Source organism: Syngnathus leptorhynchus, chromosome 1 (genome assembly GCF_054491065.1).
Source record: "Syngnathus leptorhynchus isolate UIUO chromosome 1, UIUO_Slep, whole genome shotgun sequence".
Classification (NCBI taxonomy): domain Eukaryota; kingdom Metazoa; phylum Chordata; class Actinopteri; order Syngnathiformes; family Syngnathidae; genus Syngnathus; species Syngnathus leptorhynchus.
This window is the reverse complement of record NC_141195.1, coordinates 9466474-9479842: the sequence shown is the minus strand read 5'-3', so window position 1 is coordinate 9479842 and position 13369 is coordinate 9466474. Positions and strand designations below refer to the sequence as shown.

At 41.5% G+C, this 13369-nt stretch overlaps 3 protein-coding genes across 4 annotated transcripts in view; 1 reads left to right on the top strand and 2 right to left on the bottom strand.

Annotated features, from left to right (window-relative positions):
• Positions 1-355: 355 nt before the first annotated feature.
• amt (aminomethyltransferase) lies at positions 356-5596 on the bottom strand. The gene is made up of 9 exons (XM_085917279.1): positions 5258-5596; positions 3294-3461; positions 3135-3215; positions 2941-3072; positions 2714-2792; positions 2481-2626; positions 2184-2364; positions 1950-2105; positions 356-1388 (listed from the first exon to the last, which is right to left on the bottom strand). The coding sequence occupies exons 1-9, from the start codon at positions 5387-5389 to the stop codon at positions 1213-1215; spliced, it is 1251 nt and encodes a 416-aa protein (XP_085773405.1). The 5' UTR covers positions 5390-5596; the 3' UTR covers positions 356-1212.
• A 781-nt stretch (positions 5597-6377) lies between these two features.
• On the top strand, positions 6378-9083 carry LOC147061839 (uncharacterized). Its single transcript, XM_085913263.1, has 4 exons — positions 6378-6491; positions 7551-7687; positions 8151-8336; positions 8430-9083. Exons 2-4 carry the CDS (start codon positions 7561-7563, stop codon positions 8564-8566), a joined length of 450 nt encoding a protein of 149 aa, XP_085769389.1. The 5' UTR covers positions 6378-6491; positions 7551-7560; the 3' UTR covers positions 8567-9083.
• Positions 8639-13369, bottom strand: part of lamb2l (laminin, beta 2-like) — a 27233-nt gene continuing 22502 nt past the window's right edge. For both annotated transcript variants that reach the window (XM_085913262.1, XM_085913261.1), the window contains exons 26-35: positions 12503-12875; positions 12063-12247; positions 11698-11945; positions 11419-11634; positions 11201-11345; positions 10663-10870; positions 10158-10299; positions 9895-10071; positions 9550-9715; positions 8639-9232 (exon numbers count right to left, since the gene is read on the bottom strand). In XM_085913262.1, the coding sequence (XP_085769388.1) occupies positions 9096-9232; positions 9550-9715; positions 9895-10071; positions 10158-10299; positions 10663-10870; positions 11201-11345; positions 11419-11634; positions 11698-11945; positions 12063-12247; positions 12503-12875 (1997 nt within the window). In that variant the 3' untranslated portion in view covers positions 8639-9095. The remainder of the gene's footprint in view (positions 9233-9549; positions 9716-9894; positions 10072-10157; positions 10300-10662; positions 10871-11200; positions 11346-11418; positions 11635-11697; positions 11946-12062; positions 12248-12502; positions 12876-13369) is intronic.

Genomic DNA, 13369 nt, shown 5'->3' with positions numbered 1-13369 from the left:
AATATTGTTTTTACATTACGAGGTCGTGGCGTTAGGTACGTCAGTGAAGTCCCAACGCTGTTTTGACGTCAGTACATTGGCTTGAACCTAATAAGGCTTAAACAATGCATGATTAAATTGTATTACTATTTTGTGGCTACAAATTTGTATTTTGCCTGTATTTTGGCCATAGTAAAAAAAAGATCCAATTGGTATGTCTGAGGCTCCATAAATTCTGGACTGACCTTGAACTCTAATATGAAAAACTGTAAACAGAGTTGTTTGAGTTTATGTATGAAACACAAGAATTTTAGTGATTAAAAAACAAATCATCTTTAATATAAGGGAAGTGTTCACACATGAAATAATGTTACAGATTAGGTTTTCAAGTAAAGATTCACATCATTTGCTGACAAAAATGTTCAATAATTTCACATCAGTAGTATTCTGCTGTAAACAAAACACAATAAAGGTTAATGTGTCAAGTGTAGCACTTTCAGAAACAAAAAACATGAGTAGTCATGTTTTTTGTTTCTAATGTTTTTCGGTCTGGCAAAATAAAAAACATTTGTGATCACCGGAGCATGATGAGGCTATTTTTATTTGATAAACTTGACTTCATTGATAGAAGATACATTGTTATTAAATATAAACTCATATTAATCTGACAGAAAAAAACATTTGTAAGGACACTTTTTGACATAACAGTAGTAGTGTTTAGGTTGTCATAGTAGTGGTAATTTCATCCACTAGTTGTAAACTTGTCAGAAGATGTTCTCTTTTTTTTTTAATAAAAAACAAAAAACAAAAACAAGAATAAAAACGAGGAGGTAGTTTGAACGAAAAATCAGATACTACCTCCATCACCACAAAAGCTGCTGATTGGTCCATCAATTATTAAAGTTTTACAAACGGTATTTAGACTTCCGTTTACATCAAAACTCATCACCTCATCACTGCAGTTGGTTTGTTACTCAGTAGAATTATACAAAAATTACCAAATAAATAAAGTCTAGCTTTATTTACACATCAGTCTTCGTTGGTCAATACGAGCTGTATTATGGTTGCTGTCCAATGAAAAGCATATTTTTTGTGATTAAAATACACATCTAACAAAATGACCTTTTGTTGTGTTGTGCAGGAAAGCTCACAAAATTTGGAGATACATGCTTTTTATTGGCCAGCTGAAAAAAATCGTTCACATGTAAATGAAGCGCATGTAGGAATGTTGCTCTATCCTGAATAGTAATTTGTAGGGACGAAGGGCATCTTGCACACGGTGGCAGCCACTGCTTTTTTCCTGACCTCCACCTGGATTGCTGTCCCATTCTTGGCATAGGCGGTGTCCACGTAACCCATAGCGACATTCTTTTTCAGACAGGGTGAGGGGCAGCCGCTGGTCACTTCACCTAAGAAGAGAATCAAAAGCTGCAATTACACTGAATGCTTCATGTGACAATTCATTATTTTTCTTTGAAGTGCTACATTTTGGTACCCGTCATGCCGGTGTAAAGAAATAATTATTGCAATCGGATAGTCAGATTCGATCAGGTCGCCAGCTCCTATCATTAGCATTTCCATGGGAAATTTGCGCCCCCGTGTGGAGAGATAGTCTTTGAAGGACTGCTAATAAACGCTGAATAAAGAGCTTGCTTTGATTTGTAAAAAAAAAAAAAAAGAAAAAAAAAGCAGACTAACCAGGGACAGAGGACTTGTTATTGTTTGACAGTTGACATTTGCAATTTGCAAAGATTTCTATTTTTTTAATGAATTGGGAGTAATAAAAAAAGAACTTATTACCAGTACACGTTACTTCTTTACAATTGCATGAAAATGAGTATCCTAAATAAAAATGACCTCATTAATAGATACTTTTATTTGTAGGATTAAAAATTCAAAGATATCAAAGGTCAAAAAGCCTCCTAGATTGTACTGGTTTGACTTCCGAGGCAGCAAATTTGTTCTCTAACCTATGACTTTTCCATCTGGACTGAGTATGGGTGTGTGTTGTCTGATGGGTGGCCCTGTAGAAATCAGGCCAACTCTCTTCCTGGCAGTCTTCGCTTTGATTTGAGGAACAATGATGTCCGCACCAGGGAAGTCCTTGGCCTGACGCCGTCTCTTTCCTGCACGTCACATGAAATTCACGCTGTGAATGCGGCGGGGGACACAATTCAAGGTCTAGCATTTGATTAAAGGCTCACCTATTGTCCAAACTAATGTGGCCTCCACGGGTGTGGTGCTCTCGTCTATGTCGTTGCCATAGAGGCAGAGGCCCGCCTCCAGTCGCAGGCTGTCTCTGGCGCCCAGGCCGGCCAGCTTGACCTCGCTGTGCGCCAGCAGCTTCTCGGTCAGCTCCACCACTCTTGAGTGGGGAACAGAAATCTGGAAAGCACACAGGAAGATTTCTTTTTACTGTTGGCATTTAGTGCAGTCTTGATGTCACGTTCATAATAAAAAAGGAGTCAAAACACTAAAGAAGCAGCAATGGATGCAAGTACCTCCACCCCGTCCTCTCCGGTGTATCCACACCGGGTGACCCTGCAGCCAGGAATACCGAAGACAGTAACCAGGGCAGACATCATGAAGGGCAGCTTGCTGAGGTCCTCTTTCAAGCCCTCCTGCAGCACCCGAGACATGGACGGACCTGAGGACAGTCAACCGGGAATCAGGAACGACATACAAGAGGAACACTATGCGGAGACACAAAACATGTGTCCAATAAATATCTCACCTTGAAGTGCAATCAGCGCTTCGTCAAGGAACTCCAGATCCACGTCTGAGCCTGACGCCTTGAACTCTGCAAGTCTGGACTGGAGGTAATACGCACGCAGCGAAAACATACATTTTAGTTGGGTTAAAAACGCTTTCTTTGCATATTTTGGGAAAAAAGTAACACTAATGAATGAAGAATTGAGTTTTTAAATCTCAGAATTTTGTCAATGTTCTCTCGTCACTCACCTTCATATGAGCAGAGTCTTTGTCTGCACAGCCAGCATTGGAGACCACATAGAGATAGCCCTGGTCCGTCTTTGTTACGATGAGGTCATCAATAATCCCCCCCTTATCATTAGTGAAGAGGGACAGTGTACCCTAGAAATAAGAGATGACAAGACTGTCTTTTACTTGCCCGTCGTTGTTCATGTAGACCTCACCTGGTTGTCTTTAAGTTCTGAAATATCTGCAACCACGAGAGACTCCATGAACCTGATCCTATCTTTGCCATGGACTTTGGTCTAAGAAAAACAATAAAAGTGTTTTGTAGGGACAAAAAAGAAAAAATGGCTCACAGGTGGACCATGTTGGCGTCTCACCTGCAGCATGTGGCTGACGTCAAAGATGGCGCTGTGCTCTCTGGTGTGCATGTGAGAGCTGATGTGACTGTCTTTGTACTGCACAGGCATACTCCAGCCTGCAAAGTCCACCATCTTCCCTCCATGTGCCTTGTGGAAGTCAAACAGTGGCGTCTTCTTCAAGGCGGCCTGGAGTAGAGAAAACGGACAAGGCAGTGTTAGAAGTAACGGTCAACAAATTAAACAGACATAAAGAAATAGTCAGGATCCAACCAATTCAGATTTCTTTCAAGCCGATGCCATATTAAACTTCAACTTTGGTCCTTGGCACCAAGATGGTTGTGAAGTAATATATGTCATCATATCATCTACATGGCGTCAAGATGGCCGACAATGCTGCCAAAAAAATACTTGAATTGTTTTGGCTTGTGCACAAAAAACGCAAATAGATTTTGTGCAAATCGCTGTGGATGTGTTCCCCTCAAGCAATCTGCAAAATACCCAACTCGGAGTATGTGGGGGTTCACACAACGTCCATCCATTTCCCATACATCATGTCCTCATTAGGGATGCTGGTGAGCTGGAGTCAAGCTCGCCAGCCAGTCCCAAGGCACATGGAGACAACCAAACATGCATGTTGGAATGTGAGTGGGGGGGACTGCACTGGAGTACCTAGTGAAAACCCAGCCAAATGACCTTTGGAACGAGAACGAAACCTAACGCTTATCTGTGTACAAGCATGAAGCGGTGCTTTGTGGAATGGCAGTTTGCACTTTATGCAAGATTCAATATATTTTTTCCTTTTTTTAACAAAAGTCCAAGGTCAGCAGGTCTTTAAGGAAAGCAGTTGTCCAGGCCGTAACGCTACAACACTTGGAACTTAGATAAAGTGAGATAAACACCACAAATAAGAATTAATGATTAGCACCAATATGCTGTTCAAGCTGCAGGATGAATGAATAAATGACAACGGCACAGCCTAATGTGAACATGAAACAATGTTTAAATGCTCATGTCACATCAGTTGCTTGTTTTTAGTTGGATTATATTCACATGGAAGGACAGAACGGGCACAGATGTTCATTATATCTGCATGAACACACCACAGCTTTCAGCCAGTCAAGAATGATGACTCAGAGACAATCATTCATTAACACTCGTATTCACCCCTTTGAACGTTTTCAGGTCTTCAATGCTCAGCACAAGACCCACCATGGTGCTCCATTAGTTTTTTTTATTGTTGTTGCTATATTTCATAGGCATTTTCAACAAGCTACCATGAAAAATGGTGATTAAAACAACACAAAGTGAGGGAATATTAGTGGGATTTCCTCATTGTGTCATTGGGTGAATTGTGAAAAGTGGAAAATGTATCTCGTGTTGGATGCATTCATGTGACAGGAGTCCCAAGATGTGCAAATATAATTAGACGCTGCTATGGGGGGGAAGATGACTCCAAAAATGTCGATACTATTCTGACTATTTTGAATGTTTGCTTCTGTCGTAAATTGAATTTGTACGTACTGTAGAAAAAAGGTCTACAAGTCATATATGAAATTATTTGTACATGTGTACAGAAGAGATTTTTTTTGTTTTGATTTTTATTTGGGATACATTGCTGCCTATGAATAATAGTCTACTAGTATTAACGTGATAAGAGAACAAAGTCTAGGAGTAGATAAGATTTTCTACTTCTTCCAACTCACTTTGAACATGTCACAATTATTAATAAATAATTCATTAATTATGTGCTGAACTAAGACATATTAAATTATTTTTTGTGAGGGTACGCAAGATGACAATTTCGGTTTTTTGTTTTTTTAGGGTACTTCATTTTGAATTTTTCCCAACAGTATCCATGTAACTGCACCAACTTCACTCTGTTACATTGAAACGTCGTATGTCGGTACCGAGGACGAGAACCTGTGACTTGAAAACACTATGTATCGTATTTTCTGGAAAGCATTCACCATGCATCCACTCACCTCTGCACTTGAGGATGCATCTCGTTGCTGCAGCTTTGCGCTCGCACATCGGGTCGCCCGCAGCCGGGCTTCTCTGCAAGCCCGACGCCCGACCACCGAAGGCACGAACCCAGCCGACAAGCGAGCCCACATGTCGACAAAAAGTCCCAAGGAGTGTGTCGCCCTTGATGCTCGCTCGCTTCTTGGAGTAGGAAAGCCGTGCCGCTTGTGATTGTTGCTCAATACTTTCTGGACCTCGCACTCATTATGTGGAATTTCTGCTTTCCTGGTCGCAACACCCGAAATGCTTAATGGGAATTGTAGTTGACAAAGTGACTGCTGAGCTGTATGGATAGACCTACAATTTTTCATCACTGCCATAAATGAAGGACCATACACTTCCGAACTGGATGAATAAAAAAATACATATAATTATTGATTTTTAAAAAATCTGCATATGTGCCAAATAGGCATACTTCATGCATGTATTTTCATATACTGTAATAGATTTCTTAATTCATGTATAAAAAAAATCCTTTACCCTAACCAAACAACAAAGGGTTTAAAGTAAACAACAAAATAACAACATATTGTGATTGTGATCTGTCCAGCACAAATATTACTATTCAAAAACGGCACAAAACTGCTAAACAACCCAACGTTAAGCGCGAAAACTCATTCGAGCATTTTTGACAAAAAAATAACTCACAAAAAAATGTCATTGAGTTATTATGTCTGCATATCCAAAGCCGCAAAAAATATATATATATATTCGGCCTTACTTTGTCATATCGGGCAGTATAAGCCCCGCTGTAAGTGAAACTAAGCTATGTCTGCCCTCTCGTGATGAATGGTGATATTACAGCTTCAAAAATGATTTGCGTGTGCGTGCGTGCGTGCCTGTGTGTGCGTGTACGCGGGCATGTGCGTGTGCGTGCAGCACTCTTCAGCCACCCTGCCTAATAATATCACCATGTGCATCCCCTGCTATTTTAGGCTGGGCACTTTGTGAAAGGCTTCAGTCTCTCTCTTTTACAAGCGTAAAGCTTCCTCGACCACAGTCACTAAGGCGTGCTGGCCAGAAAGAAACTTTGCTGTAATGTCACATAGTCGGTCAAGCAGGCAACTGTGTCTTTGTTTAGGTCTCAGATCAGTCAAATTTTAAAGCTATGAGGTCATTGAAAGTTTTGTCCTCCATGACCCACTAGGACAAGGACAGGAGTGGAAGGTTTTTGTTTACGCTGGAGCCAGATAGGTAAGAAGAGATGATGTATATTGTTCTATGTGTGACAAAACTTGTTCGGGACGTTTTCATATGGTTTAGAAAATAAGATTTTGAGCGGGAATACAAGTCTGTGGGCAAAAAATCAATTCTATCACAGCATCGCCTTAAAGAAAATATTTAAAAATCTGTTCCTTGACCTTAATTTCTGAAATGGAAATATTTGGGAGTGACTGCCTACCTACAAGAAAATTAACAACAATCTAGATGCCTCTTAATACATATTTTTCTCCCACAAATTCTTCCTATTGTCAAGTGACAGTAAACACCATTTTTCTCTTCTCAAGAACAAATGGTTGGTTGCTGCCACATCGAAGCTCCATCTTCAGTTGCCTAGCAACAAATGCCGGCCTCGCTGATTTCAGTGGGACCCGAAAAAGTTCCTTTAGAATTAGCTAACTATTACATTTCATATTGTCATGGCACACTTTTCAATTATAATGTATATATAATGTGCGTTGTTTATAAATATAATGATCATATTTGGGGACTACATACAGTGAGTCTTTTATGCTTGAATATGCTTGGCTACATTTTTTTTCCCCCCTTTTCAAATTAGACACGCTTGGAGTGTATTTTAATCTTCTCCTGTGCTTTATGATTTCAATTTGTATTTATTTTGTCCCACGTACACACGAACGACAAATATTTGATTTTGACTAAAATATTGTCAAACTTCCCTGACTGCTTCTTCTAAGATGCAGTCAATAACATTACTGCCATATAGTGAAGGAGTAGAATAACCCAGTTGGATTCGTGATGAAAAAATTGATACCGTTTTATCTGCTTTGGAGGTTGAGGACGTTTTGACTGGACAACCTGAGGGGCAAGCATATTTTTCATGTTTAGCAAGCAATTTCCTGAGGCAATGTTTAGTTTGTTGTATTAGTCCAATATTTGTTCCTTTATAAGCGATTTGACTCTCAGGAGCATACTTTGCACTAAAAACTATGAATGATTAGCATGGCAGATGAGATAAATGTTTGACAAGAGACGTGCTGTTAACAGTTTCTTTGGAATTTTGCCTTTCAGAATCGGTGAAATGTCAAGGACTCCTTCACAAACCACTCTGCAGACCTACAGAGTCAACGACAAAGACCTCACTGAGATTGAACTCCATTCTGTGGACTCCATCAATGACCTTCATCGGACTCATCCGGAACACAAAGGTAGACACAGAGCGTCACACAAAATTATTAAGGTTATAAAAAAAAAATAATAATAATAAAAGCAAAACAATATCTGTTCAAGAGGTGAAGTAAAAATAACTGGAAAAACTTCGTTGCATAAGTGTGCATACCCTTTGTGTGCAGAATATTTAAATTCATGATGACTGGAAGTCACTGCCATTGACGGCTATAGACGTCAAATATCCGTTTTAACTGGGCTGGCAGTGAATGGGTTAAGGTGCATCTGATTGACCACAATTAATTTTCCGCTGTTCTGTTACTCGTTTATTTTCACTTTATAGCAGAATCTTGGAAAAAAATGCTTCCTTCCCTATAAACCACACAAAAACCTGGCATTTGAAGATTTTCACCCTAAACATTCCACAAACCGCACACACATATATACACGTTCGCATACACGCTGACACATGCCGGGATGAGCTAGTAAGTGAGTTGATTACAGGAACGAAGCCGCCCCGCCCCGCTTACACGCCTTCCGTGAATGGGACGCTGCAAGGACACCACATGAGATGTGCAGGACCAGGATTCCAGGACTCGTTGACTCCAAGCTCGTGGAGAGCCTACGCTATAGCTTGTGTTGTCATCACACTGCTTCTGCTCACACTTGCACTCGTTTTCTACTTCCTGGGTGAGATAGCATCTTTCTTGTTTGAATGACCAAAGGCAGGCATCCTTTTTTCATATTTTGCTTTTGACATCATTGAATTGTCTTCTCTGTCAGTACAACAAGGCAACGCGGTGCAGAGGCTGACTGAAGCCTTGAAGGAGAAAGAAGCTGCAGCCACACAACTATCCGTGCTGATCCAACAACTACAAGCGCTCGCACTTAACCTGACAGCCACAAGGGGGCGGACATGAGTGACAATATGTGTGAGGGAAAGGATTAGAAAAGGACACCCTCTGAATTTTTGACATGCAAACACATTCAGATATTTTATAGATTTGTTTAATCGAGAGATTCTTTTGCAATAAAAATAAACATAAAATAGATTTTTTTTTTTCAATCAGTCAGGTCCACTTTGCTCCCTTTAACAGGTATGTTATTTTGTTAATAGCACATACAATAACATCCTCAAAGTGTGGTAAAAATATTGAAACTCATACAGAGGGCCAATACATTAATATATATTTTTGTTATTCAATATATTCATACATAAAAAAAAAAAAATCCTTCCCACTGGTCATCCTTTTGTTTTGATAGCTTAAGACATTAAGAGCACACGGGATAGAGTTGCTATCCGGACGTCTCAACGTGATACAGTACATGGACATTTCTGAACAAATCACGTGGAATACTCGAAAATGGAGTCACACAAACATTACCGCAGTAATGGCGACTCTGCTGGTGGCTCAGGCAGCTAAAGTCAAATTGGGAACGGAGGGAACCTCACGAGCAGCTGCCGTACTTCTGCACTTGGTCCCGGATGACGTCCCGCACCAAAGTGGCGTTTTCCTTCAGCTCGTCAAGCTCCGTCCGCTGTTCTTGCATCCGCTGCTCGTTGCTCTTGAACTTCTTCTCCAGCTCTGCAAAGCCAACACGGCAGTGGACGGTGAACTTTGGAAGCCGTGCTTAAGTACAGTACGTTGAAATAAAGCAACTAAGTGGAAAAGTGCCTGCTTATCAATACTGTCGCATTTTATGCATACTTGCTCAAATGCTTTATTTACACAATTGCAGGGAGATGTTTAGAAGAAATCAAAGAAGATTGAAAGAACAATACAGCTACAATACAGTATATTTACTAATTGGAAGACTCTCCAGAGTAAAGGTCAGAACAGCAACTAAGCGGCATCATTTGTTGCTGACTGCTGACTTGTATGTCTCACAGTATTGGACTCACGCTTGAGCTGTTCCATGCTCTTGTTAGCTTTGTTGAGAAGCTTTTCTGCCTCTTTCTTGAGCTCCTCGGCCTTCCGGTTGATGGCGTCCAAACCTTGAGAGCCGCTGCCGAGAGAGTCAACCTTCTTCCGCAGCTCATTGTAGCGCAAATTTGTGTCGTTGAGGCTCTGAAACCAAATTTTGTTTGGACATCATCAGGATTTCTACTATATTACTAAGCACTTATAAAACAATATTCCGATAATTGGGTAAGCAAAAGGTGGTTTTGTTTCATTCTAAGCCACACCACAGTGTATAGTGTCTAGAATCGAAAACATACAAATGGATTCCCGATGGCTATTCCTACCTCCAGAAGCGACCCCGCTTGGAGCGTGGCATTGTCGGCCAAAGCTTTGGCGTCCTTCGCCATGTCCCTGTTCTGCTCAGTTTTCTTTCTCAGTGCTTCGATGTCTGTGGAGAGGTTGTTTAGACGCATCATGATCTCCATTTGCTTGGCTTCCAATTGTGTTAATCTGTCAACCACCTGCAGGGAAATGCCGAACAAATATTTTTAGGATATGAACCTACAAAAATGACATCTCACTACTCTGGTGATACAATGGGCTGGACCTGAGAAGTGGCGTTTTTGGTGGCGTTCAGGTTGTTCAAAGTCTCTTTCAGGGAGCTTCTTGCTTTTTCAATGGCCTTCTCAGACAGATCCAAGGCTGTCTTTGTAACATTGGCTGCATCTTTCACTACCTCAGCTCTACTCCTGCAAAATGTCACAAAGGTTTTGCTCCATTAGTTTAAGTGAGTAATTGTTGTTTCAGTAACCACGGGCAGAGCTGAAGGGTGGCCGTGGAGGCACTGCAACCCCCCCAAAAAAACATTCCAAAGGTACCATACCATATAGTTGACTGGCTATTGACATCTTAATGTATTTTATTATTATTATTTGATCGAAATGTCTCACCTCTGCAAGTTCTCATACTCAAATAAATAGTGGCTTTGCCATTACATCGCTGGTACGCTCTATAGTGGAGCAGGGACATATGTATCTTCAATCTTTTTAGTCTTGTACAAAAATGTCTGCCACTCATTAGTGTCCTCCATTAAAGTGAAGTCATGGACTTACTTGGCATCTTTAGCTTTTTCCAAAAGCTCCTTGGCTTGACTGATGTGCTGGGAGGTATTGCCGAGGATGGCATCGATGTCGGTCAGGTTAGAAAGGCTGGTCTTGATTTGCATGATTATTGTATCCACTGTGGTCTTGTTGGCTGGCAGCTGAATGGACAAGACCTGCATGGCCACCTTCTCGATGTTCTCTGGATTTGCTCCGTCCTCTAGTTAGCAGAGGAACGTACAAGAAGAACCAAAGATGAGCTGCTTTCAAGTACCTGGCAACATCCTTCCTTTAATACTGACAGTCTAATATGGACAATCTAATGACGTCTTGACCAAATCATGTGAAAGCTTCTTTATTCCAGTCAAATTTGTCTTGTTGTCATTTCAAATCCTTAAAGTCTAGTTTCTGTCAAAGAAATTACACATTTACACTTCCCTGCACATTTTTTTTTTTTTTTTACAGACAACGTGATACTACTTTTAATAAACTACCAAACACACACATACAAGACCAAAAAAAGTATTAAACATAAATATAATCAACATACCGGTGAGGAAATCTTTTATCTTCTTGATAAGCTCTTTGAGCTCCCTATTTGATTTTTCAAAGTGATCTTTGTTCTTCTGGGCTCTCTCCAGGGTGTTCATGGCTTGATTTTTCACATCCTGGCTCAAAGACGCGATATCCTGGAGCTGCACAGAGCCGTAAACATGAGAAGAAAAAAAGTGGGAGGCGGGGTACGACATGACCTATGACATTTGTTACCTTCCTAGCCACGTTATGCAGCTCCTCATTAGTAGCTTCCAGCTCGGTGGTGACATTTTTGCCGAGACTTAGCGCAGATACAGAAGCGCTCACCGTCCCATTGCATCTGTCCCCTCCACATATATGGATGCCCTCATCGTCACGGCAACCAGCACCACCGCATGGGTTGTCTTGGCAGCTGCCGTTGACGCTAGCAGTGCCAGGGCCCCCACACACCTGTAGAACAATGTTGTTTTCCAAAATAAAATGCATTCATTCATCTTCTACGAATAGCAATACCTTGTTGCTGAGGTGGCGGGCCTTGTGTTCCAGCTCATGGGCTTTCTGCTGCAGTTCCTCCATAGATTGATTCTGGGCTGCCATGGCACGAAGGAACTTTTCTTCATTATCATTCATCAGATTTTCAGTGTTGGAGCGAGTTTGTTTGGACTGTTCCACTGGACTAAGGGGACCAGACACTGACGTGTTGCATTTGTAGTCCGCCTCTGATGATTCCTGATAGTATTTCTTCACTCTTTTGAATTGATCTATCATGACACATGAGAGGTATCAAATTTGTATGAAATGCAAGTTGCGTTGACAAATGACCATTCTGCATGGAAAAATGCGCTTTCCCTTCTGGTCAATTGGTGTGAATTCATTACCTTCAAATCCTGAGCTGAGGTAGTCGTCTAGGTGCTGCCGTTTCGCGGCAACCGTGGCGTTAATGTCCATCAATTGTCCCTCCATGACGCTCAGCGTCTGTCTCAGTGCATCGTCGTCCTCTGCTGTTGTGTTGAGCTCTCGAACGACACCCATAAGACGCCCGTCGGTCAACGCGATCTCCGCCCTGAAACAAGCATACCGTTGACCCTGTGTAGTATGCGAGCAGATTTTAATAAATACCAGGGGTCACCAATCCTGGTCCTCAGGGTCCGGTGTCCTGCATGTTTAATTTGTGCACACCTGATCCATATGGTATCATTTATTGTTTTCTGTCAAATAAGCGGATTACTTTTGTTTTATACTTTGAATTTTGAAGTCTCGACCATCTAACCAACTCCAGTCTTTAGTTTTTACATTACGGACAGAGTACCGTGCTCACCTTAGGTCATCAATGCTTTGTCCAAGCAGTTGGTGGATTTTTTCGCTGTCGTCATTGCCGATCAGATCCTGAACCTGCTTCAGCTTCTCCTCCAGCTCTCTGATTCGAGCGTTGCCGATTTCAGGGGTGACGCCGCTCTTCAGGATCTTGTCAGCAGTGTGCCTGATGTAATCTAGGTCACGCTTGAGCTGACACACCACGTCGTCCCACAACTGGAAACAGGCGTGACACTGCACGCACTCGGGGAAAACGCCGGTGAAGCCGCGTGCACATTCGTCGCAGTGTTTCCCGGTTGCGCCCTCCTTGCACTGGCATTCTCCGCTGGTCCGGTCACACTGTGCTACTTCTGAGCCCTGAGGATGGCAGTTACACTCTGAAGTGGGGAACAAGAAAATCAGACCCATTTAGGCAAAGCAAGGGAAGGCTAAATTTACAGAAAGTCTTTCTCGATCGGAATACATTGAAGCTCCACTATTCATCAGCATGGTGAAAATACACAAATAATTGAACCAGAAAAGGGCTGACAATACAACAGAAGAATTCAAATCGATAGAACTCACTTTGTGGCATTTACGTAAAGTAAATGTCACGGAATCCGGGCACACTGTAAAAGCAAAATAGACTACATAGGGGTGGGCTATTATTAACTACATTGGGAGAGTAGGAAAAATATACCTTCGGTTTTCTGTGCACAAAGTGCACTTAAGGACCGCCAATAGGACAAGACAACCCAAACGCAAATGAAATGCAAAACTAACACTAAAGTACGAATATTTTTGCTTTGGCCTGAGCACAAAAACATACTCGGCGAGATTTGCAGTAAATCACAGAATGTTCCCCTCATAAAATCTGTGAATATGAAAATTC